The 27,938-nt window shown below is 38.3% G+C and overlaps 1 protein-coding gene across 1 annotated transcript; it reads left to right on the top strand.

Annotated features, from left to right (window-relative positions):
* The first annotated feature begins 775 nt into the window (after positions 1-775).
* ASB11 (ankyrin repeat and SOCS box containing 11) lies at positions 776-18,330 on the top strand. Its single transcript, XM_063304384.1, has 7 exons — positions 776-953; positions 6,234-6,313; positions 7,936-8,043; positions 9,295-9,445; positions 10,728-10,862; positions 16,512-16,703; positions 18,206-18,330. Exons 1-7 carry the CDS (start codon positions 776-778, stop codon positions 18,328-18,330), a joined length of 969 nt encoding a protein of 322 aa, XP_063160454.1.
* The last annotated feature ends 9,608 nt before the right edge of the window (positions 18,331-27,938 follow it).

The raw sequence follows: 27,938 nt of genomic DNA, 5'->3' as shown, positions 1-27,938 counted from the left end.
TTTACCTCTGTTCAAGACCACCTTTGAGACTTTTTGGCAGGCAGGAAAATAGGAGATAAATAGTTTAAAGCAAACAAGCTATAAATGCATATTGTGTAATTAGTGCTTAATCAACTATCAGTCATGGTGCTCCTGATAATCACTTATGACATTCCATTATAGCATCTATACATCTGGAATTGTCCAACTCCCAATTTTCTCCTTTGTTAAACCGCTTACAGCTATTGAATGATACTGGCATGTTTTCTTCTCTTTTTGATATTGGAAATTGGGGTCGGAAATATGCGTGGACATATTCTTTGTCCAATTTCTTATTTCAGTTAGAAATTGCTGTGATCATAAAATCAAGCTTTTTTCTTTTTATCCAAACATTTTGCTAAGGACTAATCAGAGTATGAATAAAATACACAACTGCATTTTGCACTATTTTGAGAGAGGCATGTTTTTCATGCAAATGCTGGCCTTTGAGTAGATTTTCGTAATTGCCTTTTCTAGATTATCTTATGGACATTCAAAGCCACATTCTTCTAGATTATTCTTTTCTGCATGTTGGAGGGACAAGGTCTCGTTCCCAAAATAAAAATAACAAACCAACATTCTTAAAATCTGAATATTGTTGTATGATGTCAGTATGTCACATTCAATTTGGAAACAGTGTATTTCTGGTAACTGAGGAACCTGAACTGCCTGAGTGTTCAAAATAGATGTCATATGATAGCAATAGCACCGACTGCAGCTTAGCAGATCTGGGAAGTTATACGGAGGGCAAATTAAAATGGAGGGCAGTACGATACTCCTGGCTTTCAACAACATTTATTTTGCAATTTTTGCTTTATTTTGTTTCAAGCTTTTGATTAAAATCTCTTTGGCTTTATTGACCCATTTTTATATTGTGAAAGGGAACAGGAAAGAAGCTGCCAGAATAGCAGAAGAGATCTATGGAATAGCTCCAGGTAAATTCACTCAACATGCACACACCCACACCCACATATACAGACAGACAACATCCACCCATACACACACACACACACACACACAGAGCTATAACCTTCCATGATGGTTTTTTTCACCAAAACAATCACAACTCCGTAATCACAACTACACATTACTATGAATTAGGTTCACAATACTAATAAGTGTGTGCATGATGTTGTAACTAGCAGTGTGAGTGAGGTAGTGTTTGCCTATAAGATGGGATGGGGAAAATATTTACATGAATACAAGAAAACTGTTCTTGTCTTTGCAAATATTCTTTTAAAGAAAACAAGGAATCCGCAATCTTTTGGTTTAAAGTCATGATTTATTTTAGTGTTCAAATGCATACCCAGAGTGCAATCATTCAAAAAGTTTAAAATACAGATTTTTTTAAAGAAGGAGTTTGAGAAAAGGTTGGCTCTCTTTGCTTGGAGTGATGCATGCTGATTTTTCCCTGCTTCCTCAAGCAAACAAAAAAAAAATTATAGCTTTAATGTAGACTGAATTTGGGCTTAGGCCATAAAGATGGATTTTATCACTTTTGGTGTTCTTCCCAGCTGTGGCCATTTTTTTTTACTCTTGTGCTTATATGAAATTGTCTGTAGCCATAAATATATTAAGACCATGAGAACATTTTGATTTTTATCTAAACTGGCTGAATCAAATAACTTATTAGGTCTTTTCTAGGATTTTGTTTTAACCTTGTCAGTAGAAACGAACAATTTTAAGAGAAGTAAATCCAATGTAAATATAGAAATCGAAATAGATTTCAGAAACCACTTTAATGGTGTGGTATAACCAACAGCTGAGAAGATTAAAATTACTGAATTCTATTCAAATTATAGATGACATTCATTTATGTATTGAGTAAATATCAGTGTGTTGATCTAAAGAATCAGTGAGTTGTTCAGAAGAAACATTGACTGTGAATGTAACATTAATCATTTGTGTTTATGGATTTCAGCTTCTTCTTGTGATGCTTTAAAACAACATTTAAATACTTATTTTGAACCCCCCTATTCTTTCACCCCCACCCCCAAATTGCATCACTTTTATTATGTTTTATATTTTGCATTTCTTAAATTTTGTAAGCTACCTTGATCGTCTGTATAAACAGAAAGGCAGGGCATATATTCCATTACACAAACAATTAAAATAAACCTTTTATCCCAATGCTCGAGCCCCCCATCCCCCCATTGAAAAACCTGTATACAAATTGTACACATGCAAAGCTGTCATTTATTTCACCTCTGCCAAGTTACTTCTTGTAAATCTTTCCACCTAATATCAAGTTTCAAAATACTGCATCATGAGGTCTGCTTAATCTCAGCTGTCAGTCAGAGTACCCTGTTATTCTGAACTTTAATGCAGTCTCACTGAGTCAGAGCTAAAACAGAAGAGTTACCTTTAGATTTTTTAAAAAAACGTCTATGCTGCCTTCAATTTTTGGAGTCTTAAGAGCTTCACCATATGGAAATTACATCTGTCACATGTTTCAGGGAGGTATGTACTTCTACTCAGCAGGGAAATATAGTGCAGTGTTTTCGCAAAGAAATTAAGAAACTACATGAGTAAAAAGCTTATACTTGGAATAAATATGAGCATGGTTATTCATAGGTTGGGAAAATTCTTATTTTCACTGGTATATTTCACTGGTCACACGTTAAACTGATCTGTAGATTAATGCATCTTTCAGCTAAGGCAATATTTGCTCTTTTGAGCTTAATGTTTTAGGACAGAGATTTGAACAGACGCATCCTTAGCTGCATTAAGCAAAAGGCAATGTTAATTGCATCCTAAATTGGCATGGCCTTTTGCTTCACCGGAGCTGGGGTAAGATAAAAATTACACAGATTTACACTGTTAGCTTATGTTAACTCAGAGATACACTGTGTTCAGTGAAGCTTCCTTCTAGGTAAGTATGTACTGAACAGGATGAATGTGTCAGAAAAGGGGAAATCCTTTTTCTTTCTTACTGAACTCAGATATCCAGATAGGACATGAAGGAATATAAGCTGTCCTCAGGTGGCATATTTTGACTGTTATGAAAATATTGATGATGATGATCATGATGATGATTATCATAAACATCTTAATTGGCCTTGCATGACCTACTCCTTGATTAGGAGGATGCCACAGGCTTTTGCTTAGATATCCTATAAGGGATCTGCCACAAATTTTTGGAGAAGCCTGTTAGAAGTCGGTCTGTTGAATACAGCTCATATGTTCTCTCTCTCTGTCTCTCTCTGTCTCTCTCTCTGTCTAATTTTAAGAATTTTTAAAAGAATAAAAACAATGCAAATTTTGAAAAGAAAGAAAAGAAAAAGTTATAAAGAAGCAGCTTCTGATCTTCTTAATAGCAGTTATAACTACATTTACATTTTACCCTCTCTCTCTGAGATTACAGCATAATTTTCTTCTTTCCATAATCTACCTTTCTAATCATCAAACCCGTAAATCACAAATTCATTTTTTTCTTCTTTCAGCAAAAAGTCCATAAGGAGTTCAGCTGATATGTTCTTAAATACTATATCTGATCAGTATGTCAAAACATTTCAGGAGCTAAAAATTTAAAATACATAACATTTTCTTAAGCCTGCATATGGTCTCTTAGCCCCCATTTTGAACTCCACAGGCATTGGGGGGGCAGGATGTCAAAAAATCAAGATAGTGGCTGTAGTCCCACAACTGAGGCCATGCCCACTTTTTACATGTGTCATGCATGTAAAAAAAGGGTGCAGCTTTGTGCAGTTGTGGCTGCCATCTTGATTTGTTTGACATACACCTCCATATCTACCCCCTGTAGACACCCCTGAGTAAAAGGCTTGGAAAGTAATATGTTTTAAACCCCTCCTGAACCATGGTAAAAAAGGGTGTGTTTCAACTCTAGTAGCAGTTTGTTCCATACCAAAGTTCCCAAAAGTAGAATCAATCATTTATGTCAAATGTGTGGCAGGATTCAAGAAAGCTGCTTATTGATAATGTAAGAATGTGGCTTGGATTGTACAGGAATGGGTGCATCTATAGTAGTTTGATACTAAGTGTTCAAGTATTAAAGCCTATCCCAGGTACCTTGAGCTGAGCGTGGAAAGCAATTCAGACTAAGCTATTTCAACATGGAAATAATGTGGCATTTTTGAGACACTCCTCACACCACCTGTGCTGCTGCATTCTTGGCCAGCAGCAATTTCTAAATCATCCTCAAGGGCTACCCAACAAAAGAACGCATTGCAATAGTCTAGCATTGATGGGACCAGAACATGGCTTAGTGAAGCTAGGTGTCTCTCCTTCAGATAGGGCTACAAATGGTTTACCAGCCAAAGCTGATAAAAAAACTTCTTTGCCTCAGGTGTTATATGCCTGTCTCATGTCAGTGTTGGATTCAGAAGAAACCATAGGCTGAAAAACTGAGATAGCAAGTTCTAGGTTTCTAATCCAGTTCCAGGACAATTTCATCTAGTCTGATTTTGGCATCAGTTTATTCTCCCATATCCAGTGGAGACACACAGAACTTTCAGGAAAGGAATATAGCTGAATATCATCATATACTAATAACAACTACAGATCAGTGAATAATCCTTCTTAGAGACTAATGCTGTGGAATAATATGTGAAGCAATACAGAACTTTATAGGAACACACACCCACACCCACATACCCATACGCAGATCGTTCTAAGGGAACCGAACAGAAGATTTGAAATATACTTTCTGTTGGTACCAGAAGAGGTAGAAGAGATAGGAATGGCACCTCCAACACTAACTTCTGCAAAAATTGAATTAGATAATATGATTAAAAGTATCACTAAATTCTGAGAGATCCAAAAGTATACAGTTGCATTCCTCCTATCTCTCTTTTAATAAAGTTCATCAATCAGTACAAGCAAAGCCAAATCCATGTAAAATCTGGGTATATGTTGCAACTACAAAGGATACAAAATCCAGTTTTGTTGCTGGAGCCACAGTACTAGAACACTGCACCTGTGCTTGTGGTTAAGATTAGTTTCTTGAGTGAGAGCCTCTCTATTTCCTCGGGCAACTCCAGCTGCCCAAGGGTGGTACTAATGATGTGAGAGATCACTGGACAAGTCCTTAGGGCAAGCCAGTAAAACTACCCAAGATGAAGTGGCATGAATTAATCTAGAAAACATTTCAGTTTTTATATCTTGTCTTTCTACCAATAATGGCAGCTTGGAGTTCAAAGAACTGTAGCCCTAAAAGGCCTGAAAAGTATCAGGTTGACAAAGACTGCAGTACAGTATATGGCCCAGTGCATGTTTCTTATTGGTAGTTATCTTGTTGATTGAAGAGAGTATGAATAAAGGCCTAAAAAAGACCAAGAACTACCAAAGTGAACTGTGGGTCTTGGTTTTGGTTTTGGCCACCAAAACAAAAAAGGAAGTTCCTGTAGTAACTTGATTTCCTTCTTTCTCTGTCTTCCTGGAGATGGCTGCTCTCTTTTTGTCCAGAGCATGGGTACACAAGTGGAATGGCTGTTAGAGCTTGAGGCGTGGCTATGTGAAAGCTGTGAACCCTATGTTCATCATTAGGAAAAACATAAAAACAGGGTTGTTAAGTACCACTGCCCCTATCTACATTGCCTTTGTAATGTAAATATTATGCTTATGTTTGTAAGTATTTTATACTGCCCCCTCAATCACCCCAGGGCAATGACTGAAAAAGCAATTTCATAACCAAATTGCAATGTAAGAGACAATTATCTCCAGTTGAGAGGGGAGTGGCATTTCTGACAATGACTAGGAAGATATCTGAGGCCATGAATAGAATTTGAGAATGGAATTTTTTGAAATAAACAGTGCTGAAAATGGCAACTCATCCTCTCACAAAAGTATATAAAGCATATACTGTTTGCACTGTCTTTTCAAGTCCATATGTCCTCCAGTTATATTTGATCAGAACTTCTATAATTCTCAGTTTTAGTTTAACAAACTTGTACACATGATTAACAAAAATTGGTTTACAGATGCCAAAATATAATAATTTAAATTTCATTCACAGACACAGAACAACACAAACACACCCCTCATTGGCAACCAATACTGGTGAGAGTGGAGAAACACCCACACAGGTTTCTCAACTAGTATGAAGGGTGTTTCAACATGTTATAAAAAAGAGGGGAAAGACTTAGGAATTAGGTTATCCTTTGTGAAGTGCTCAATGGTTCATTCAGAGAAGCCATAAATATTTTTGTACCCTGTTATCTCCATTCTTTACACTTATATCAAAAATCTTATTTTAGGCTCCTGGGTAGATAGATCTCCCCTTCATGAAGCTGCACTTCAGGGACGTCTCCTGACTTTAAAAACCTTGATAGCACAGGTAAGAAACTTCAGTTTCCTTGTATGTGAAAGACTCTGCTGAATCATTAAAGGATAACAATACAGCATAGGCTGCACAAATAAATACAATACTAAATGAACAAAGTATGGAATTAGTTTGCCATTATTCTTTGACTTTCCAATCTAGCCCACAACCCTGAATTCCCAGGTGGTTCCCCATCATAGTAATAACCATGACTCTTCCTGCTTAGCTTCTGAGATCCATTGATGACTAGAATTTTAAGAAAAAGCCATGATTATAATTAGAAGATTGCCACACTAGCATTTCGAAGTCAATAAACCAAAAGCCATCCTGCAAATAACTTATTTTAGCATTAGAAGAAAAATCTATTTAAGAACAGAGTAGAATTGTTATTTTTGCTGGAAAACAGACTTTGCTCTTCTTATTAGCTATATTTTATGCTTAAACTTAGAAATTATAAATATTGTATATAAATATATTTATAACAAGTTATAAAATTTTACTTGATTTCATAGCAGTTTTTCTTCTCCTTTTCATTCCTTCTGTTCTTTTAAATGTTAAAAATCTGATAAATTTTTTTAGGATGTTGGAAAAATAATGCTTTATTCCTGTCAACACATGATTATTTCAATAGAAGAGAATATAAGTAGCTCAGGGTTGAACTATGGAGTCCTTGGTGCTCTCTGAGCTTGGTTGTTTGCTTGCAGACGTTTCATTACCCAACTAGGTAACATCATCAGTGCTAATGAGTGTGGGATTTGCTCCCTGGCTGAGACAGCACCAAGGACTCCAAATGATTATTTGATTGTTTAATCTTCATATAATTCAAACAAGATTTTAAACTCTCCTAAATCTGTGTTGATTTTAGTGGAACAAGGCAATAGAAAAAGTACTGTAGAACACAGCCTAAAGTAATCATAAAAGCAAGCAGCAGAAGAAATACAAAACAAAAAGTCCTTTGGGAATTATAGGATTTTTGTAATATTAAAAAATTCATCTGTATTGCTTATCCTTTGTATCTTATCAACTGGAGCTCATCTGAAAAATGGCATAGAAATGTTACTATTTTAGAATAGATTTTGTTCCACAGTATGAATTCAGGTTTTCTGTTTGGCTACACTGCATATTGTTGGGGGTGTTGATGGACATCTAAGGATATAATTGAAATCTTGGGTTAGAAAATGTTGCATTGGTTAGTAACTTCAGATTTTCTCTGTGGGATTAATGTAAAGGGAGAGGAATTTCTGAGTATAGCCAAACAGAAAACCTGGATTCATACTGTGAAACAAAATCTATTATAAAATAATAACATTTCTATGCTGTTTTTATCCAATAAGCTCCAGTTAATATATATGATCTCTCCAGACTTTTTCCTCTATTTTATAACAATCCTATGAAATAGATAAGTAGATAAGGCTGAGACACAGTGCTGGCCCATATATTACATTTCTTATATCTAATGTTATTTTTTTAATAGAGAAATACAAGAACACTGGGACTGTTAAAATTATATTTGCTCATTGAATTCACTAGATAGATATTTTCTAGGGGTATATTTTGTTAGCTAATTCTAAGTTTTGAACAACTTCCTAATTTTGACATTACATGGAAGATTTCTCTTACTTTGTTCTGATTTCTAGGGATTCAATGTGAATATTGTTACATTAGATCGTGTTTCTGCCCTTCATGAGGCTTGTCTGGGTGGACATGTTGCTTGTGCAAAAGTATTACTGGAACATGGTGCTTGCGTGAGTATGACCATGAATTAACAACTTGCTGCAAGTTTAACAGATCATTGTTAGAATGCCAGAGATGTGGCCGAGGAACAACAGCCCTTGTTGTTTCCCCTCTCTCTAGACCTCTCCATTTTCTCTCCTGAGCTCAAAAAAAGGGACTTTTCTTTCTCCATGCTCAGAGGAAATGAGCTGATTTGGCCATGAAGAAATGAGATTCTCCTGTTTGGTGGCAGATCATTCAGTTTTCTTCTTTGCATTTGATGAAAGGACAACCCATTCTCTGCACTTCATGGCATCCATATAAATTGGTGATACAGTACAACCAATAGCCTGAAACTTTCTATTAAGCAATAAAAGTGTAAAACTACTTGCAGTCCTTGGTCAGCTTTTTCTAACAACCCTCACTCCTAGCTAGTGATTTTTTGCCATGTAAGATATTTGCTGCTGCTTCTCTGATTTGCTGGTAAGAACCACATGGTGTTCTATTTCTTCCTGGAGTGATCCTGAGAGATCTTTCTGCCCTTGACTGGCTGAAAATTATTTTCCCCCGATGTCACCATGCATCTCTTCTGTAAAAGAAAGAATGCATATTGATAATAATTACTAATATTTAATATTAATACTCTTATCAAGATTATTGATTATTAATGAATAATTTTATCATACTGGCAGTCCCAAGAGCTGCCTTTCTTGCAGGGTAAAAGTCTTTCCTTCTGTGTAATACACCAATCCTCAACAGTGCCTCTTAAATTTACATGCCTTTTAAATTTAAATTTTTTTTATGCTTGCCAGCAATTAATCCACACAACCCCACCCATCTTTGCTTCTTGTTTTTAATGGATTATTGTTATGGAGGGTAGTTTTTATTTTATTATATTATTATATTCATTGTATGATTGTTGTTTTAATTGATTATTGTAAACCGCCCAGAGTCCCCCGATGGGAAGAGATGGACGGGGACAAATTGAATGAATGAATGAATGAATGAATGAATGAATGAATAAATAAATAAATAAATAAATAAATAAATAAAATATGTTTTTATTATATATTTTTGTTCTACCCTAATCAGCTCTGGGATTTTTAAGATAACAAGCAGTATAAAAATACTTTTAATAGATAATGATCCTGGTTGATCCATATTCTTTACATCTTATAATTTAAATGCACAGTTTACTATTCACTATTCACTTCACTATTATTTCCCCTTATTCTTGGGAAACCTTGTGAGTTATTAATAAGTCTTGCCCTTTCCTGCTGTAGGTGAACGCTGTGACTATAGATGGGATTGCACCTCTGTTTAATGCTTGCTGCAGTGGCAGTGCAGCCTGTGTCGACATGCTCCTTGAATTTGGTGCGAGGACGCAACTGGAGAACCACTTGGCTTCACCAATTCATGAAGCAATAAAGAGAGGTAATACCGGAGACAAAGGCAGGGCTGCCAGTTCTGGACAGCAAAAATCCACATGAGCATTAGCTAGCAGCCAAGGACTTGGGAGTTCTCTGTATCCATTTTTCTCCAAACTTTTCCCCCAGCAACTTTTCTACCTGAGGCAAGATGTATGTACCTATATACATATTTATTTCTATATATTCCATTTCACTTGCCCTCATGTCAGTCTCCGTAACAGAGGGTGAGATGATGTGTATTGGTCTCTCTCTTCTATCCATGGACTTTCTCCATGCATTTGACCACTCTGGAAAATCAGGGGGCTCCGTCAGGTGTAAAACTCTCACTCCAACCACATTTTATGCATGGAAGCTAATGGGACATTTGCAAGGTTGCTTTATTTACTATTATGGGCATCTGCAGGAGCTTGCTCCCTTTAGCAGAATGAGGAAAGCAGCATCAGAGCATCATGCTGCAAGTGTTGTCCTTCTTTTATTTATTTATTTATATTTCAAATTTCCATCACCGCCCATCTCCCCCAAAAAGGGGACTCTGGGTGGTTTACAATCAATTATATGAGGGTGCAATACTGCTTTTGTCATTCTGACCATACACCATCTCCTCCTGCTATATGTATGGCCAACTCAACAAGGCCTCCTTCCAGTTTGCAGAACAGGACGAAGAGCTGTGGCTTATATGCGTTTTCCCTGGCTGCAAGCAACAGCGGGCTTATCTGTTCTGTCCAGTTGATCTGTCACCAGAATGAGAAGGCCACATATTTTAACAGGAAGAATATACCTTTTTGTATGTGTATTCCTTCAAGTCAGTTTTTCACTCCTCACAACTGCCTGAACTATTCCCTGCAGTTTTCTTGGCAAGGTTTTTTGGAGGTGGTTTGCCATTGCCTCCTTGCTAGGGCTGAGAGAAGTGACTGGTCCACGGTCATCCAGCTGGCTTCATGCCTAAGGCAGGACTAGAACTCACTGTCTCCTGGTTTCTAGCCTGGTGCCTTAACCACTTCACCAAACTGGCTCTTGGAATATACTTATCTCCCTCTTTCTCAAAAATAAAAGATTTTAAAGCAATCTTTTCCCCTTTATGTGTCTGCTTTTTAAAACAATGACCTCTCTTTCTAGTTTGCAATGATTATTTAAAATATTTCTTGTTCTACTTGTGCCACTTTCTTTGCCGCAGTTAATAAATATGCTTTAATGTGCTTAGAATGTCTGAATATAAATAATTAGATAGTCTCAGTATTTCTAGCAACGTATAACAACTGGATTATCTGTTTTCTGCATTTACATAGGACACAGAGAATGTATGGAAATTCTTTTAGCCAATAATGTGGATATGGACCAAGAAGACCCAAAGTCTGGAACACCACTTTATGTGGCTTGTATGCATCAGAGAACAGATTGCGTAAAGAAACTTCTAGAATTAGGTATGGTTATCTATATTTGGGAGGGACATTCATATTGGCTGATTTGATGGGTAAAATGTGCTGCTGCATTCCCCAAAATAGCAACATTTTGCTATCAGTGAGTTTAGTTGGTCAGTATTATTATTCCCACGTTAGACTGAAAGAGCAACTTAACTAAGGCCATTAAACTGTACATAAAACAGACACAAAATGTGAACTTCTTACTTCTTACTTGGTCACCATACTCTACCACAGTGTTTCTCAACCTTGGCCACTTGAAGATGTGTGGACTTCAACACCCAGACTTCCCTTGCCAGCATTCTGACAGTTTGTTTGTTTGTTTGTTTATTAATCAAATTTATCACTGCCCATCTCCCAAAGGGACTCTGGGCAGTTTACAATAAAACATAAATAAAACTATAAAACTATAAAACACTACAATACATAATACAATAAATATAATAAAAACCACATCTTCAAGTGGCCAGGGTTGAGACACACTGCTCTACTACTTCCCACTGATGATTCTTGCTTTGTGATGTTTTTCTCCTCCACAGATTTCTTACATATTTCTTATCCTTTTGTCTCTACTCATATTATGATCTTTTAGAATTATATGTATGAAAGAGAATGAGCATGAGAGAACGGATAGTTGAGAGTAACGTTTCATGATATGAAGGCTCCTCTCTCTGTTCTGATAAAATATCATACTTCAGTTCCCTGATCTTGACAATATTTCTAATGTATGAATAGTCTTTTCCTTCTGGCCATTATTCTAACATTCTTGTCCAACTAACATTTCTTCTGTTTGCCCTGGCAACTAAAGATTTTTTTAAAAAAAAGTCACGTCTCCTGTATCTGCACTTTTAATACCCATCTAATATCTTCCAGCAGGGGCATTTGAAGGAAATTTTAAAAAAGTCAAGAGGCATGTTAAAAAAAAGTGGGGGGTTGATTGCATGGTTGCAATTACTGTCTTGATTTTTTCAGCCCCCCGCCTCCCCCACTGCAGATGACCTTGTCTCCCAGACCCTTTACATTGTAGTAAAGGGAATTATATATTTGGAGCCAGATTTATTCATCTTGGAGGAGACATTTGTGCTTCCATGTTCTTTAGTGCTTTCATGACATTAGTTTATTCCACAGTCTTTTCAGTTAAATCTCTATTTCATAATTCATATAGTTTTAAAGAGCCAGTTTGCTATAGTGGTGAAGGCACCAGACTAGAAGCTGGTAGGTTGTGAGTTCTAGTCCTACTTTAGGCATGATGTCAGCTGGGTGACCTTGAGCCAATCACTCTTGCTCAGCCCAAGAAAGGAAGCAATAGCAAGCCACTTCCAAAAAATCTTGCCAAGAGAACTGCAGGGACTTGTCCAGGCAGTTGCCAGGAGCCAAAATTGACTTGAAGGCACAAAAAAAAAAAGTTTTAAAAGCAGAAATCAAAATAGGAATTACAGTTATGGCCAATGGAGCACTTTCTGCAGATTTTCAAATAAGTAAAGTTACTAGGCAAGGATGCCCACTCTGTTCCCTATTATTTATTATTACCTTAGAAATATTAGCAGAAAGGTTCAAGGTGAGAAACTGCTGGCCTCAAAATCTGTGGAGAGGAGTTTAAGATTAAATATTAGGCATTTAGTATTAACTATCACAAAACCACAAAGTGCAACAAGACAGCAGATGGAAATAATCCAAGGCTTTGGAGAATTCCCTGGAAATAAAATCAATATTCAAAAAATAAAAATAGTTACAAGACATTTAATACAGGAAGAAGATTTTCTGTGGAAGAAATCTGGCTGCCAGATAATAGATTCAGGGAAATATCAAATTGCATTTGACAGGCAATTATCAAGAAATATATCAAAACAATTATGTCAAGCTATGGAAAGAAATTAAAAGAGATTGTTTTTTTAAAAACAATCGGCAGAGAGGGGGACTTCGCAGTCGATTTTCCCTGCCGGTCCTCGCCCTTCACCCTCGGGCATGCCACCGCGCGGTGCCCCTCCTTGCCACAGCACAGGCACTGCCCCTTCGCATAACAGCGCTCCTTCTCCTCTTCCCACGAACGTTGTCCGGATCTTCCAAAGGAGCCCGAAGGGCGGGTGGGTTTTCCATCTCGCCCCGACTTTGTCACCCGTCTCTGCACGAACACCTCGTGGGCATGCTCAGCCTTTCCAGCGAGCTGGATCCACCCGTACAAGCTGTCAGGATCATCTCGTCCCAGCAACCAGCGCAGCACTTCGGTGTTTACACCATCCTTGAACAACTCTATTACAGTTGCCTGCGACCAGTCGTCCACCTTCCCCGCTAGCACTTTAAACTCCAGCACGTAATCAGCCACGGTTTTCGATCCCTGCTTGAGTTCTTTCAAGGCACGCTTTGCCTGCTCCTTAGCTAGTGGATCTTCGAAATGGTGCTGTAGGGCCCAGAGGAATTCGTCAAATTTCTCCAGTTCAGGGGCTTCCGACTGGCACATCTGTACATACCAGTCCGCTGCCCTCCCCTTAAGCTTGGTGGCAATGGTGATGATTTTTGCTTTTTCCGAGCAAAAGAGCGACCCCCACTCCTCTATGTACGCCTTGGCATTCGTCAGAAAGAACGAGAGTTTTGTTGGGTCTCCATTGAACTTGACAGAAAAGTCCCTCAGTCCTCCGCCCGGCGGGCCGCGCCCCCCCACTGGCGGTTCAGCTGCTTTGACAGCTCCCGGCTGCCTCCGCTCAGGGACGGGCGGCGATGCTAGTTCCACCCTGGGAGCCCGGTCCCCCTCTCACGGGCGAGCTCCCCTTCTCCATTCCGGAGACTGTACCTGGGAGGAAGGGGTCGAATGCCGCTGGCTTGACCCCTCCCGCACCTCTTTCAGCGAACTCAGGTCCATGCTCATTTTCTGCAGAATGAGCTCCAGAGAGTCCATCTTCAACTCTAGCACCCGAATTCGGTCGGGAGTGGGGGAGTCCCCCCTTGGCGGCAACTGTACCACCGTTGGGGACAGCGGGTATCTCTGCCTCCAGGACAAGCCCCTCGCCTCCGAGAAGTCCCCACGACTGTCGTCCCAGGTGACCAGTTTGCCCGGGGTCATGACCGTGGTCTCTGGCGCGGTCTTCATGCCCGCAGCTTCGCCTTCAGACCCCGAACTCGCCTCCTCTCGAATCGCTGAGAGTTCTCCCAGGGGGGCTCTGTCGGGTCGCATCATGGTAGAGTCGGGCTCTCCCTCACTCGACCCATCACTCTCCACAAGTAGCACATTCGGATCGGTCATCGCCAGCACTCTCCCTCACAGGATCGAGAGAACCTGTCTTTTCCTGGATAGGGGCCAGCGGGATTTGAAGTTTTGGATTCTCAGCTTTATGTAATGGTTGCCTACCCCAAACACTCAGACTCACAAGAGGTTACTTAAATGAAATCTGATTTATTAGGGAAATTATGGCAGATACAGAGAAAGCTGAGAATGACTAAAAGCACGCCAAATACAAACTAAAAACCTTCGGCTCCAAACGTAATCCCTCCCCCCTACCGGCCATAGCAACCACCCCCCTCCCAGGTGCTGGTAACCGTTTTCCACACATCCTGGGAAAGCAACCTTGAACACATGAGATAACCCAAACACATTCCAACCCAGCAGCCAACAGATAACAACTCCCCAAAGAGGAATCTTCCTCCCTCCCGAGATCAAACAGGTATCAGGCAAATGACATGCGAAACGTTACAATGTACCAAGCACATTGAAACGGTGAACATGACAGCTAATGGGTCTACAAAGTGCAACTTCAATGCCCACAGGAATTCTTCGAACTCATCAAGCTCAGGAGCTTCTGCCTCGCTTAACTGAACATACCAGTCAGCTGCCCTCCCCTTCAACTTATTGGCAATGGCATTTACCTTAGCCCTTTCGGAACGGAAATACGGTCCGAATTCATCCATATAATTCCTTGCATTTGTGAGGAAGAAAGACAACTTAGTTGGATCCCCGTCAAATTTAACTGCAAAGTCTTTCACTCCCGCTCTGGGCGGGCCCCGTACAACATCTGGTCGCCCAGTCATGCCCATGCTTGCTGGGGATCTCCGTTCTTGAGGAGGGGATTCTGCGAGACAAACTCTGTGAGGTCTTGGCTCAGCCCTATGCTGTCTCCTGCCTCTCTCCAGCGGTGATGCCACCGAGGGGGGAGGGGGGGAAGGAGACGAATACCTGGTGCTTGATTCCCCTTTGCTCCTCACCTGGGGCCCCCATGCCATTGACCATTTCTTAAACATATTCTCCATCGACTCCAATTTTGCCTCCATTACCCTTAGCCTTTCAGGGGTTTGGGAGTCCTCCTTCCCTTGCCCATCCTGCTGCTTCCCCTCCATACTTACGACGATTGGGGATAATGGGTACCGCTGCTTCCAGGACATCCTGGACATCCCTGGTAGGGGTCCCTGCACATCATTCCAGGAGATCAGCTCGCTTGGCGACTCTCCGGTGGTTTTGGGTGCTCTTCCTTCTCCAACCTCCTCTTCCTCCAGGCTGGAACTTGAACCCTCCTGTACCCCATATGGTTCTGGAGTAGGGTTCCTCTCTGTTCTCCTAACCGTGGAATCGGGCACCCCGTCGCTCGTTTCCTCACTTCCACCGGTCTTGGGTTTGGGTTCAGTCATCACTAGCTCTACTCCCTCACAAGATCAAATCTGGAAAGGGGCTAACGGTAAAACTTTGTGATTGTCAGCTTTATGTAATGATTGCCTATCCTAATATACTCAGACTCACAAGCAGGAGCTTAATAAAAGCTGGTTTATTAAAGAATAGTGTGCAAATACAGAGAAAGCTGAGAATGAGCAAAAGCGCACCAAATACAAACTAAAAACCCTCGGTGCAAACGTAATCCCTCCCCTCGCCCAACTGTTTCAAATTCCACACCCCAGGTGCTGGCAACAAGTTCTGCTGATCTCCTGGGAAGAAAACCTTGAACAGACTAGATAACCCAAACACATTCCATTCCCCTGAAAACAGATAACAAACCCAGTAGAAGGAGTCCTCACATCCCTTCCCAACCAGAACACGCATCAGCAACTTGACATGCGAAATGTTACGATGTACAATGCACATTGAAACAGTGAACATGACAAAGACAAGCTCTGGTTTCAGTTGAATATTAGTCTTTAAAATTCTTTGTATTACTGTGTAGGAAAGAAATTAAAGACCTGAGTTCAGAAATACAAAATTTTAAAAAATGTTTATGAATATTGTACTTCAGTTGAAGTTCAAAAAAAGAGGAAGTTAGGAACTAACATTTACTGTATCTATGATGTTTTAGTATTTTCTATTTGTTTTAATTGTATTTTTAATAAAAAATAGTGGAGATTTTAGCATTCAGACATTCAAATCCTTTCTCATATTGTTAAAAAAAAAATAGTGTACTTTGCTTTTTATAGTTAATTCCTCATCAACAATTTACTGAGCACTAACTGTACAATCTTGGTAATTCCTTCATCTACTTACTGATACTATATTTTTATATGAACTATATTTTTTTTTTCTTTTTTGTTCACCCTTTTCTTCTTTTTCTTTTAAAAATGATTAATAATTTAAAAATATACTAAAGAAAAAGAATAAAATTTACAATTTGATTTACTCATTTGTTTCTAAGTAACGCTGAGAAGCTAGTTTGCATTAATCTCTATGTCTTCTTTTTCAAGGAGCCAGTGTCGACCAGGGGAAGCGACTGGACACCCCACTTCATGCAGCTGCTAGAAAATCTAGTGCAGAAATTATCAACTTGTTAACAGATTATGGGGCCAGTTTGAAGAGCAGAAACTCTGAATGCAAATGTGCCCTTGATCTTGCTGCACCTAACAGCTCTGTCGAACAGGCATTGTTGCTTCGAGAAGGTAATGGTTCAGAGTTTATTTATTTATTTAGCAGATTTATATAGCCGCCCATCTCACAAAAAGTGAGTCTGGGCAACTTAAAAGCAAAATAACAATCAAAACCATATCACAATATTAAAAAACGTCAGACATAAATAGCAAAAAAACAAAACAAAACCCATAGAGGAATAAAAACATAAAAGAACCCCAAGATAGCAGAAGGACAACCATCATTTAGCCTCATCAACTTTGCAGGCTCGCCATGGGATCCCCAGGGTTGATGGAAAAACCATGTTTTCAAGGCTTTCCGGAAAGCTAACAGCGATGGAGCTAACCTCACCTCAGGGGGAATGATGGGGGCTATAGCAGAAAAAGCATATCTCCTGGGTCCCACCAAATGGAACTCCTTAGCAGACGGGACCTGGAGCATACCTCTTCTGCTGGGCCTAATGGAATGGGTAGATGTAACCAGGAAGAATAATTTATTGTAAATTATTGGGTTTGGCTGCTGTTTGAGGGCATCCATATGTGCTAATTGTCACATGAGTATACAGTATGCAGCTAGGAATGGTGTCTACAGGAGGGGATCATAAAAGGCAAGATGACATCCCAAGCACAGCCACACATGTTTTGTATGTTCATTGACATCATACACACACACAAAGGCAAGGCTTCAATTGCAATGCCATGTCCACCATTTTGTCTGTTTTGACCCCCTGCTCTGCAGACGCAGCTGGCAACTGGTTGCTGTAGGATTTGAGCCAATTGGAGCAGCCTTTTAGTGATAGAACAGAGAGGGAATGAATGTTTCTTTCTGCTCTCCTTATCTGTATCTGAAAACTTGGAAAATATTACTCTAATTTTCCCAGTTTCTGGAGGTCATCCCTGACATGTAAAACAAAAAATAAAAAAGGAATTCTATGTTCACTAGATTTTGCAAGCATTCCAAACTTCAGCATACCACACCACTGGTCAGGCAAATATATATGCTACAATTATTGGGATACAAATGGATTTTAACTGGTTAAATATGAGGGGGTGCCTATGTTTGTTCTCTCCTTTTATGTCAATGTAATCTCAAATCCAAGATGGAACTCATAGTTCCGTCTTTCTCTCTCTCTCTCTCCATTTTCTCTTTCTTTCTACATTTGACTCTGATGGATTGCATTTCTCATTGTAGACCAATGTTTCTCAACCTTGGCAACTTTAAGATGTGTGGACCTCAAGTTCCAGAATTCTGGGAATTGAAGTCCACGCATCTTAAAGTTGCCAGAGTTGAGAAACACTCTTGTAGACATCATAGGAGGAGAGCCATGTTAGTCTGTGGTAGCAAAAAATCAGAATGAACCTGGTAGCACCTTTGCTGACTAATACATTTTATTAAAAGACATAAGCTTTCCAATTTTATTAAAAGGCCTATGTTTTCAAATGTGAACGATATTTTCCTGTAATACATGATTTAGTTATTGTGAAAAAAGCGTAGTCCTGAATTCAAACAATATTCCTGTTTTCTTTAGCATCAGGCCCTCCGAGACTTTCTCAGCTGTGTCGCCTGTGTATCCGAAAGTCCTTGGGTCGATCGTGTCTTTATGTGGTCCACAAACTACATCTTCCTGAGCGACTTGAAAATTTCCTTTTGTTCCGATAGCCTTAGAGTTGTCACAGTTGTTATGCTACACCAAGGTTTCTCAACCTTGGCCACTTTAAGATATGTGGACCAACTTCCAGAAATCCCCAGCCAGCATAGCTGGTTGGGGAATTCTGGGAGTTGAAGTCCACATATCTTAAAGTGGGCAAGTTTGAGAAACCTTGTTATAGATTGATCATTTAAAAATAACACTGAGTCTTAAAATACTAAACCAAGCTAAAATTTAACACAAAACAAGCACATCAGCTACTCTTTAAAAAGAAAAGCTGAAGGGGGAGGGGGAGGTTGGGTGTCAAAACAGGAAGGTGGCAGCTGTGGCAGTGTGATCCAAGCCCCACCACTTTTGTATGTGGGTCAATGTTCAAAGGGGCAGGATTTTAGTCATAATACTGCAACTATCATCTTGTCTGTTTTCACCCCACCTCACTCCACCCAATGGTTGCCACAGGAAAAGAATTAAAACTATTACTAGAGCGATATGGGTCATCACAGTGCATTATTGATATAGGCCAGGGTTTCTCAACCAGGGTTCTGTGGCATCCTAGGGTGAATGGTCACTAGGGGTTCCCTGGGAGATTATGATTTATTTAAAAAATTATTTCAAATTCAGGCAACTTCACATTAAAGAGGTAAGTTTTGTTCTTTATTTTTAGTTTAAAGAACACTGTGGATGCATGTATATAGGCCTCACGTGAAATGAATGTAATAATTTTGTAACTGCTGGCCTGTATTTGAGCCTGAATGTGCAGGGGTTCCCCAAGGCCTGAAAAATATTTCAAGGGTTCCTCCAGGGTCAAAAGGTTGAGAAAGGTTGGGTTGTTGAAGATGTACTCCTAATATTTGCCTCTACCAGCAATGGAGGACCTATGGCTCTTCCTGTACTGCTGGCCTACAATTTCTAGTAGTCATAGCCAGTGGGCCAATAGGGAGATTGCTGGGTATTATAACTCAGTAACATCTGGAAGGCAGGCTTCCCTACTCCTGGCCTAAATAAAGCAATTTCTTTTGTTTTTTATCCATAGAAGTACACGCAGAAAAAGTTTTACTATTCTGATCGTTTATTTTTCTTTCTTTTCACAGCAAAAAAATTCGTATCAGGGAAAAGTTCACTTTATATTATACCCTGAAAAACTTGACAGTTTAGTTATAATCAATAATCCAGCAGCATTACAGATTTTAAAAATGGCAACAGAGATTTCAACAACCTGCTGTATCACAGGAATGTGTGATTTGTGTACACGCAAATTGAAGTTGTAGATATGTTTTTTACATATCTTGGACTGTAAGTAAAATCAGTGCCTGCTAGAAAATCCATGTTGAATATATGCCAGCAGGAAATAGCACTTTTGAGTAAAGACAAAATGCTCCATCAACTTGTACTGCAATCAGACTCCAGAGTGAGCTACTGATTATATTGGAGCTGCCCTTTTCAATTCATATAAAGAAAATCACAAACCATTGAGCTATCTAAACAAAAGGCTTTGTGGTCAAATCTAATCAAATCTTTATTACAGTCATAGACCAGCATAAAGGTTTTGTGGATTAAAATCATGAGAATTACAAGTGGGAGAGCGATTATACCAAAAGTTCATCTACAACAATATCAGATATTTTTAAATCAGCCATTCTAGTATCCAGAAATCTTGTATAAGTTACAGTATTTAAATATTTAGCTTCTATTAGAATTTTCAAAATCCCTTTTTATATATAAAAAATACTTCCAGCTACCTTCTCCGTGGCTTGCCAGACCTTAGTGTATATATCGTATTCTTAAATGAATCTATTCCATTTCTGATTTTGTGTTAATTCCTTAAAATGTTAATTTGCTTAATGAAGCGCAGTTAGACAACTAAAATTACATGATCAATATTTACAGTGACTTCAGCCTTTATTAACTGTTAATGCACAGTATGTAGTTCATGACCTTTTTCAAATGAGCCATTTAGCACATGTTTTAATGACATGGACCATTCTTTTCCTAGTTTTAAAGAAGAAGAACACATAAATATTTGAATTGGTACTGGCATACTGCCTGAAATAAAATGGAGATTCTCAGGAAATTACTGTGGTCACTTTCCATAAAGATAAATGATGCCAAATTTGCAAACTCTTATTCTAATCCATTACTAAATGTAGCTCTTTTCCTGTCACCAAAGAAGAAAAATCTTTGCTCGTGAAATGCTCTATGCAATTTCTACTTCTATTAAAAGTACTTCTCTATGTATAGCAGAATATTCTAAAACTAGATGAAAATGCTGAATTCCGAGCTTAGGGATCTGTGAGTAGTTTCAAAAAGGATAATAGAGGAGGAAGAGGCTCTATCAATCAGTTCCAAACCCTACCATCAGGACTTAATATGGATTCTGAGGGTTTTTTCCTGATAGTCAATACATCTGCTTTTGCCTTTTATCTCTGCTATAATGTATAACACATACTTCAACCTGTATATAATATATTAGCTAATAGAATTGTTAATCTTTTCATTACTCAAAAATTAAAAGTTGTTCAGATTAACATAAATCATCTCTGCCCATTGCTATACAGTATAAATATATAAATTAAAGTAACATAATCCCTTAAGGTAAAGGTAAAGGTTTCCCTTGACATAAAGTCCAGTCGTGTCCGACTCTAAGGGGCGGTGCTCATCTCCGTTTCTAAGCCTTAGAGCCGGCGTTGTCCGTAGACATTTTCCGGGTCATGTGGCCAGCATGACGACACGGAACGCCGTTACCTTCCCGCCGAAGCGGTACCTATTGATCTACTCACATTTGCATGTTTTCGAACTGCTAGGTGAGCAGGAGCTGGGACTAGCAACGGGAGCTCACTCTGCCGCGCGGTTTCAAACCGCTGACCTTCCGATCGGCAGCTCAGCGGTTTAACCCGCAGCACCACCGCGTCCCTAACATAATCCCTTACCTATAATTTAATGTTTTTTCCCATTCCAGTAATTAGTTTACAGGATTACTTTTCAACAAGTTATAATAATACAAACAGTTTTCACTCAAATCAGTATCAGTGGTGTACTTTGAGAAAGGTGAATTTAACTACTAAAAGAAGAATAAATTAAATTCAGATTAATATTCTATAATTTTGAAACAGAGAGCTAGTTTGGTGCAGTGGTTAAGATACCAGGCTAGAAACCCATAGACTGAAGTTCTAGTCCTACCTTAGGCACGAAGCCAGCTGGGTGACCATGGGCCAGTCACTCTCACTCAGCCCTAGAAAGAAGGCAATGGCAAACCACTTCTGAAATCTTGCCAAGAAAAATTCAGGGACTAGTCCAGGCAGTTGCCAGAAGTCAACCCTGACTCAAAGGTGTATATGTATGTGTGTATGTATGCATGTACACAGACACTCACACACACACTTGAAACACGTTTCAGGTACATTTGTTCTGCGTGCTTTACTTACATGGAGATATACATGTGTAGGTTAACTCACATACTTACTAGATCTGAAAACTGAAGTTCAATATCTGTGCAGAGTTCAAGACCCTAATAATAGGAAAGTTTGCAATTGGATATATTTTCTGTTATAAAAGGACTTTTCTTCTTATAGATTTTATTTTAACAACAACAACAACAAAAGCCTCATTTCATTAATTAGCAGACAATTTAGGTTCATACATGCCAATTTCTGCTTTAAAATACCTTCTGGAATTACTTAATTATTTATGAAATAATTCCTTAGTCTAGACAAGTTTTACTGTCTCCATACATTAATGGATAGCCCTGCTAGGTTTTTTGGGAAAGAGCCATGACTCATAATTGGCATTAATGGGGAAGGAGGTGGAACTCATTTTTTCCCTCAATATTTTCAAATTCTCAGAGAACAGTTGAGAAACATGTTAATACTTGTTGGATTTACCCATTTACCCATTTTATATCTCTTGCTTTCAGAAAGGGTATCAGTTCAGTTCTTTGATTTATCAACCACTTAGTCTTTCTATATTTTGAATTTTCCATCCAAAATAAAAAATGTCTAAGTTGGAATGATGTATAATATAAATGTATATTTGGGAAGCCCCAACCCCCTTTTTCTAATTTCAAAAATACAGTAGTAGGTTTTTTGTTGTTCTTGGTCTTTTTCCATTAAACACAACATTTGTTGCCAGGAGTTCAAGACCTTAGAATTCAAATATATTGGTATAGTTTGGAAATAATAAAATAATTTTGGAAAAACTGATAACTTTAGGGCAGCTAATTTGCCCACAATAGATAAAGTAATGACTATTTTCTAGCTTGTTTTTTGATTGCTTGCAATAATGGGTTATAATTTAGCATACCTAATTTACTGAGATTTTTTGAAATATTCCAAATATTTCTTTTTTTGTTAGTATGGAGGGATCTGTTCTTCATATCCTGGAAAATGGTTCTTTTGCAAAAATCTTAAGGTCGATAGTAACCCATACCTGATCTGACAACAAGATAGCATTGCAACCATTAACAGATTTTGAAAATCTTATTTTAGAACCTTCAAAGTCCTCTAAAGGTCTAATATCCAAAATATATAAAATCCTGTTAGAAGTGGTTGGAGTGGGATCAACAGCTCTCAAAGAAACATGGGAATCAGATTTAAGAATCAATATCGCAGACACACAATGGGTTATACTTTGGAAGAACTCCATTTTACAATCTATATCAGCAAAGATCAGAGAAAACTATTTAAAAGTTATTCATAGATGGCATTTTACTTCCATACAAGCTGCTAAAATTACTGGGAGAGGCCAAAATAAATGTTGGAAATGTGGTAAAGCAAAAGGCACCTATATGCATGTATGATGGTTCTGTCAGGTTATACAAAGATTCTGGGCAGAAGTGATTAGAAAGATTAACAGCATGGATATTGGAAAATTTAGTTACTGTCCCAATATATGTTTACTGTCATTTTTTAGTGAGACAGCTCATAGAACTGAAAACATAACTGTTCAATACATGATGGTTGCTGCAAGTTTGGCTATATCACCATAATGGAAAAATACAGAGCCTCCATCATCAGATCTCTGGTATGAAAAATTATGGAAGATTGTTGTTATGGAAAAATTGATGTATAAAAGATGGGTGATGTTGGGATATACTAGAAAAGTTACCTTTGATTTAATTTGGAAGAGTTATCCTTTTCGCGAAACAGAATAGGCCAAATTCTTTTTGTTTACTCCAGTATATACAAAAAAAATTGTTGGAGTCTTGATTTGTTCTTACATCTTTTTAATAAATTTGTTAATTCTGCTGTGATATTTTTAAATTTTAACTCTTGTCTTTTCCTCCCTGTTACAGTTTTTTTACTGTATATTTTATTATCTACTGCCAAGTCATATGTCCTTTACCTTGTATCTGTGGTTTGATTTGTTTTCTAAGCAAAATAAAGTTAATTAAAAAAGAAATAAAAGGACTTGTCTTGTATGTAATATCAATGAGCTTACTCTGACTGATTCTACCTAAAAAGATAAACCATTTCTGTGTAAGGAATATGTGAGCTTTTATAAATGTTCAGTGGTCCAACTGCCATTAGGCAGACATTCTAAATCGACAGGCACAGCCTTTTCTAAGCACTGTTATCTGTTCTCTTTCCTCATACAAGATCCAGTGTTGTTATCTCAGAACAGGGAGGGAGGAAATGCTACTGTGACATGTAGCTATTGAGCAATTTCTATCAATCCTTTTCCTTTCCCCATAGGGTTAAAAGAACCAGCTGAACATGACAATAACAGCACACAATACCTATCTAGAGTGAGCATTTGAGCTATATTCTTGTATTTGTTGTCTATATAGCCTGTTTTTTTCCTGCCTCATTGTTACTTCTGAGCAATGGGTAAGATCCCATGGGCTTTCCTGAGCTCTGAAGTTTCTCTCAAGTGACCTTTCCACTGAACCATAACCAGCTCATGCTTTTCAAAACTATACATCATTTCACAGTGCTGTACAGCTCAATCTTACTTTGTAGCTTGTTGTAATGATATATTTTTATTTTATTTCTTTCTGTTATATTTTTCTTATTTTTAAAGCACCGGTTATGTAGTTTTAATAACATATGTATCTTTCTGTATTTTTTGTTTTTTCTTCCTTTTTCTGTCATTATTTCAAAAAGCAATAAAAATAAATAAAAATCTTACTTTAATTTTTTAAATTTTACTTCATAGCCAATATTTACTGTTTCAAAGTGGGCTTGCCACCTTCTGTAGAAACAATCTAGTCCTGAATTACTTTATCACTATATTATGTATGACCAATTGAAAAGAAAATTTATTCTACGAGCAATTAAGTAGGTAGCCAAAAATCTGCAGCAAAGTAAGCTTCACCAGAAAGTTAGTGGCACATTTACCTCATCCTTGGCAGCCTATCTATTAATATGAGTAAGCATTATTTATTTATGTATTATATTTTTATCTCATCTTTTTAATATATAACTCAAGGCAGAGAACATACTTAATACTCTTGTACTTATTTCCCCACCACGACAACCCTGTGAGGTGGGTTGGGCTGAGAGAGAGTGGCTGGCCCCAAATCATCCAGCCTATGGCTTTAAACAGGTTTCAATGAACCCTTTGGGACTCTGTGATATGAAGTCTCTTTCCATACACACCCTACTTGATGTATTTCTTTGACAATATTTATAGCCAACTCCAATCCAAACAGAATCAGGGCAATGTTCAGATATAAAGAATGAAACAATCATGAATATATTAAAAAAATAACACCTCTTAAGCACCATTCTGTTAAACTGGTCTTCAAGTTATGAACTGACTCCTTCAGGAGAAGAAAAATTCCATCCAGAGTAGCTACTGGAGTAGTTACTGGTTTGGTGTGATGTTTATTGAATACAACTAATAGACATACAATAACCTTCTTCACCAATTCAGTGTTAATATACAGATATTTGCAGAGGAGACAACAATTCACAGAACGGAGGAAAGACCTTGCAATTTCCAGTGATAAGGACAGAGCCATCTTCATAGATACGCATTTATAGTTTACATACACATAAATCATTTTCAACCACTAGTAAAAAAGGGCCAGTGTGGTGGTGTGGTGCTTGCTACCAAACTGTATAGCTACTAAGTATGTGATGAGAAGAGGACTGGTATTTTAGTCTTATAAAAGGGAGTTGGTTACAAAATGCTTGTATTATGGAATGTCCCTGTTCACTTTCTTTGACTTAATCATCCTTTAATCCAGGATACTTTTGACCTTTCTGGCCATCCATCTCTTTCTATTTCTTACCCAACAATTTGATACAGGTAGTCCTTGCTTAAGAACCCTAACTGAATGCACCACTTAGTGATGGCAGTTTTGGTAGTCTCGGTTCTGGTTGTTAGGCCAGGGCCACACCATCATTAGGTGAGGACCTCATGTTTCTCCTGCCCTGTCATGCTCGCCTCCACTTCAACTCCCCCCACCCACCTCTCTCCCCCCATCTCTGCCTCTTTGGCTGCCCTGCAGTCTGCCCTGAACCCTGCCACCCCCACCACCCCCAGCTGACCTTCACCGTCTTCTTCCTCCCACAGCTGAAAAGGCACGCCCAGCCTGGACCTTTGCGAGGCAGCTGCTGACCACGTGAGGCCTTCCCAAGCCTTCATTAGCAGGGGGTCATCAGCAGCCTTTGTCAGCAGCAGGAGGAAGAAGTTGGCGAAGGTCAGGGAACACTGTGTCTATTCACATGGTTGGATAAGTTTCTTCACTAAAACCTGTATCTAGTGACCTTGACTGATCTGGACAAAAAACTAACAGGATTGGCCTTAGTCAGTATTAGATTGGATAGTAAACTGAGCCTAATTCTAAATGGAAAGACACCATCCACCATTGTGGGTTGTCTTGTACGTAAAAGTGAACGTGTATAGTCTGGGAAACGAATCCACCCGTGTTCATTTTCAATTTATATGACTTGTACGCTGTATTTTAAAACAACCTCTGATCCCTGACTCAACAAGCCAATTTCAAACTATGGTGTACGTGGCTGCCGGGTTTCACCAGCCACAAGTTGAATAGAAATCTCAGATTCGTGCATAACAAGTGAGAATCAAATATGTAAGAGGAAATAACTCTCTTTCTGTATGTGTCTCTGTGTTTATGTGCTTAATTCTTTTGGAACATGACCTATCTATGTATTTTATGCTTATCCATGGTTTATGATCTGTGGGAAAATATCCTGTAAATCAGATGTGCTGACTGTGGAAATTGTTATTCACAATACGGACATTTGAGGAGTTTTATTATGGTTGTCGAGGCCAGAGGGCAAGATATACTTCAGAGCTGAGAGAGATGGGGACTAGGAATGCAATTAATAAGTTAAAAGTAAACAAGTTAACAAACATTTAAGGTAGTATTTCTTTGTTTATTACATTTTGAGGCCACCTGACTCCAGATGACTCTGGGAGGCTAGCAATTTTTAAAGTTGGAAAAAAATCCCATAAAATGGGAAAAGGACCACGCATGTCCAAAGAAAAGCATACAATATAATAAAACACAATCAAGAGAGGCTTAACACTCACGATACACCAAGGCCTGGTATATGAACAGCCAAGTCTTCAGTAGAAGATACTGCTGTTCATTCTGGTATTTTTCTCCCTGAACAAGGCCATTGTATTCATTATCATCTTTCCCTCTTTTTCCCTCCCTGACAAGTACAGTTAATATCAACCCTTTTCATTTCAAAAGCCACATTGTGTTGATTAAGCTTACCCACATTTTTTAAAACCACAGCACACTTTGGCTGTTAATAAAGAGATTTAGAATATATGAATTAATTGTTACCTTGATTTTATTTATCAGTTAGTCTGCCATGTTTCCTATGTTCAAACAGATTTATATAAAATTGAATGCTACTTAAAAGAACAAAATATTTTTCAAAAGTACAGTTGTTAGTAACAACTCTGATTTAATTAGCTCTGTGTAAAATATAATATGTAATAGTTTTATACGCTGAAAATTAATAAAATCATCTTATTTGCTGACAGCTAATGCATTTTAACATTTAGCTAGCACACTTCAAATGTGGACTGTGTATTGTGATCAATTTAACCACAGGAATTTTCTTCTACAAAAACACCTCTCCCATTTTAATGGGACCGACACAGCTGTTATTCTCACTTTTAACTATTTTACATATAAGTTAAATAGAGCTCTTGATATCAGTGGAATAATATCAACTTAAAACTCTCTCTGCATATTTTAAAGAAATTATTGTAACTTGCAGTTGTAATTTATATGTTAATGTATACCATTAAAAATTGCAAAATCAAGTAATTTAGGAACAATCTATTCTATGGCGAACCAGGTGTCATGGGGAAGTCCACAGACAGAATCTGCTCATCTTTGCCAGCAGCTGCTCCTCAGAGATCTACTTTGCCTCTGATTCTAGAGGAGATGTATGGCCATCTTAATTAGTAGCCTTTGATATGCATTTGTTTCATCCATGAATTTGTCTCATCCTCATTGAAAACCATCATCTTCTGGCAGGAAATTCATGGAAATCATCCCTGCGCTGGCTATTAGTTCTAGGATGGATGTTTAGTTTGGTGGCAGTGAAGGCCTCCCATCCATAGCTACTCATAAGTAACTCATCACAGAGATGGTTCTTTGGGACTCCATCAGGAAAGATGACCTTTTTTC

The sequence above is a fragment of the Candoia aspera genome, chromosome 5 (genome assembly GCF_035149785.1).
Source record: "Candoia aspera isolate rCanAsp1 chromosome 5, rCanAsp1.hap2, whole genome shotgun sequence".
NCBI lineage: Eukaryota > Metazoa > Chordata > Lepidosauria > Squamata > Boidae > Candoia > Candoia aspera.
The sequence above is the reverse complement of the archived record's forward strand: the minus strand, read 5'-3'. Positions and strand labels throughout refer to the sequence as shown.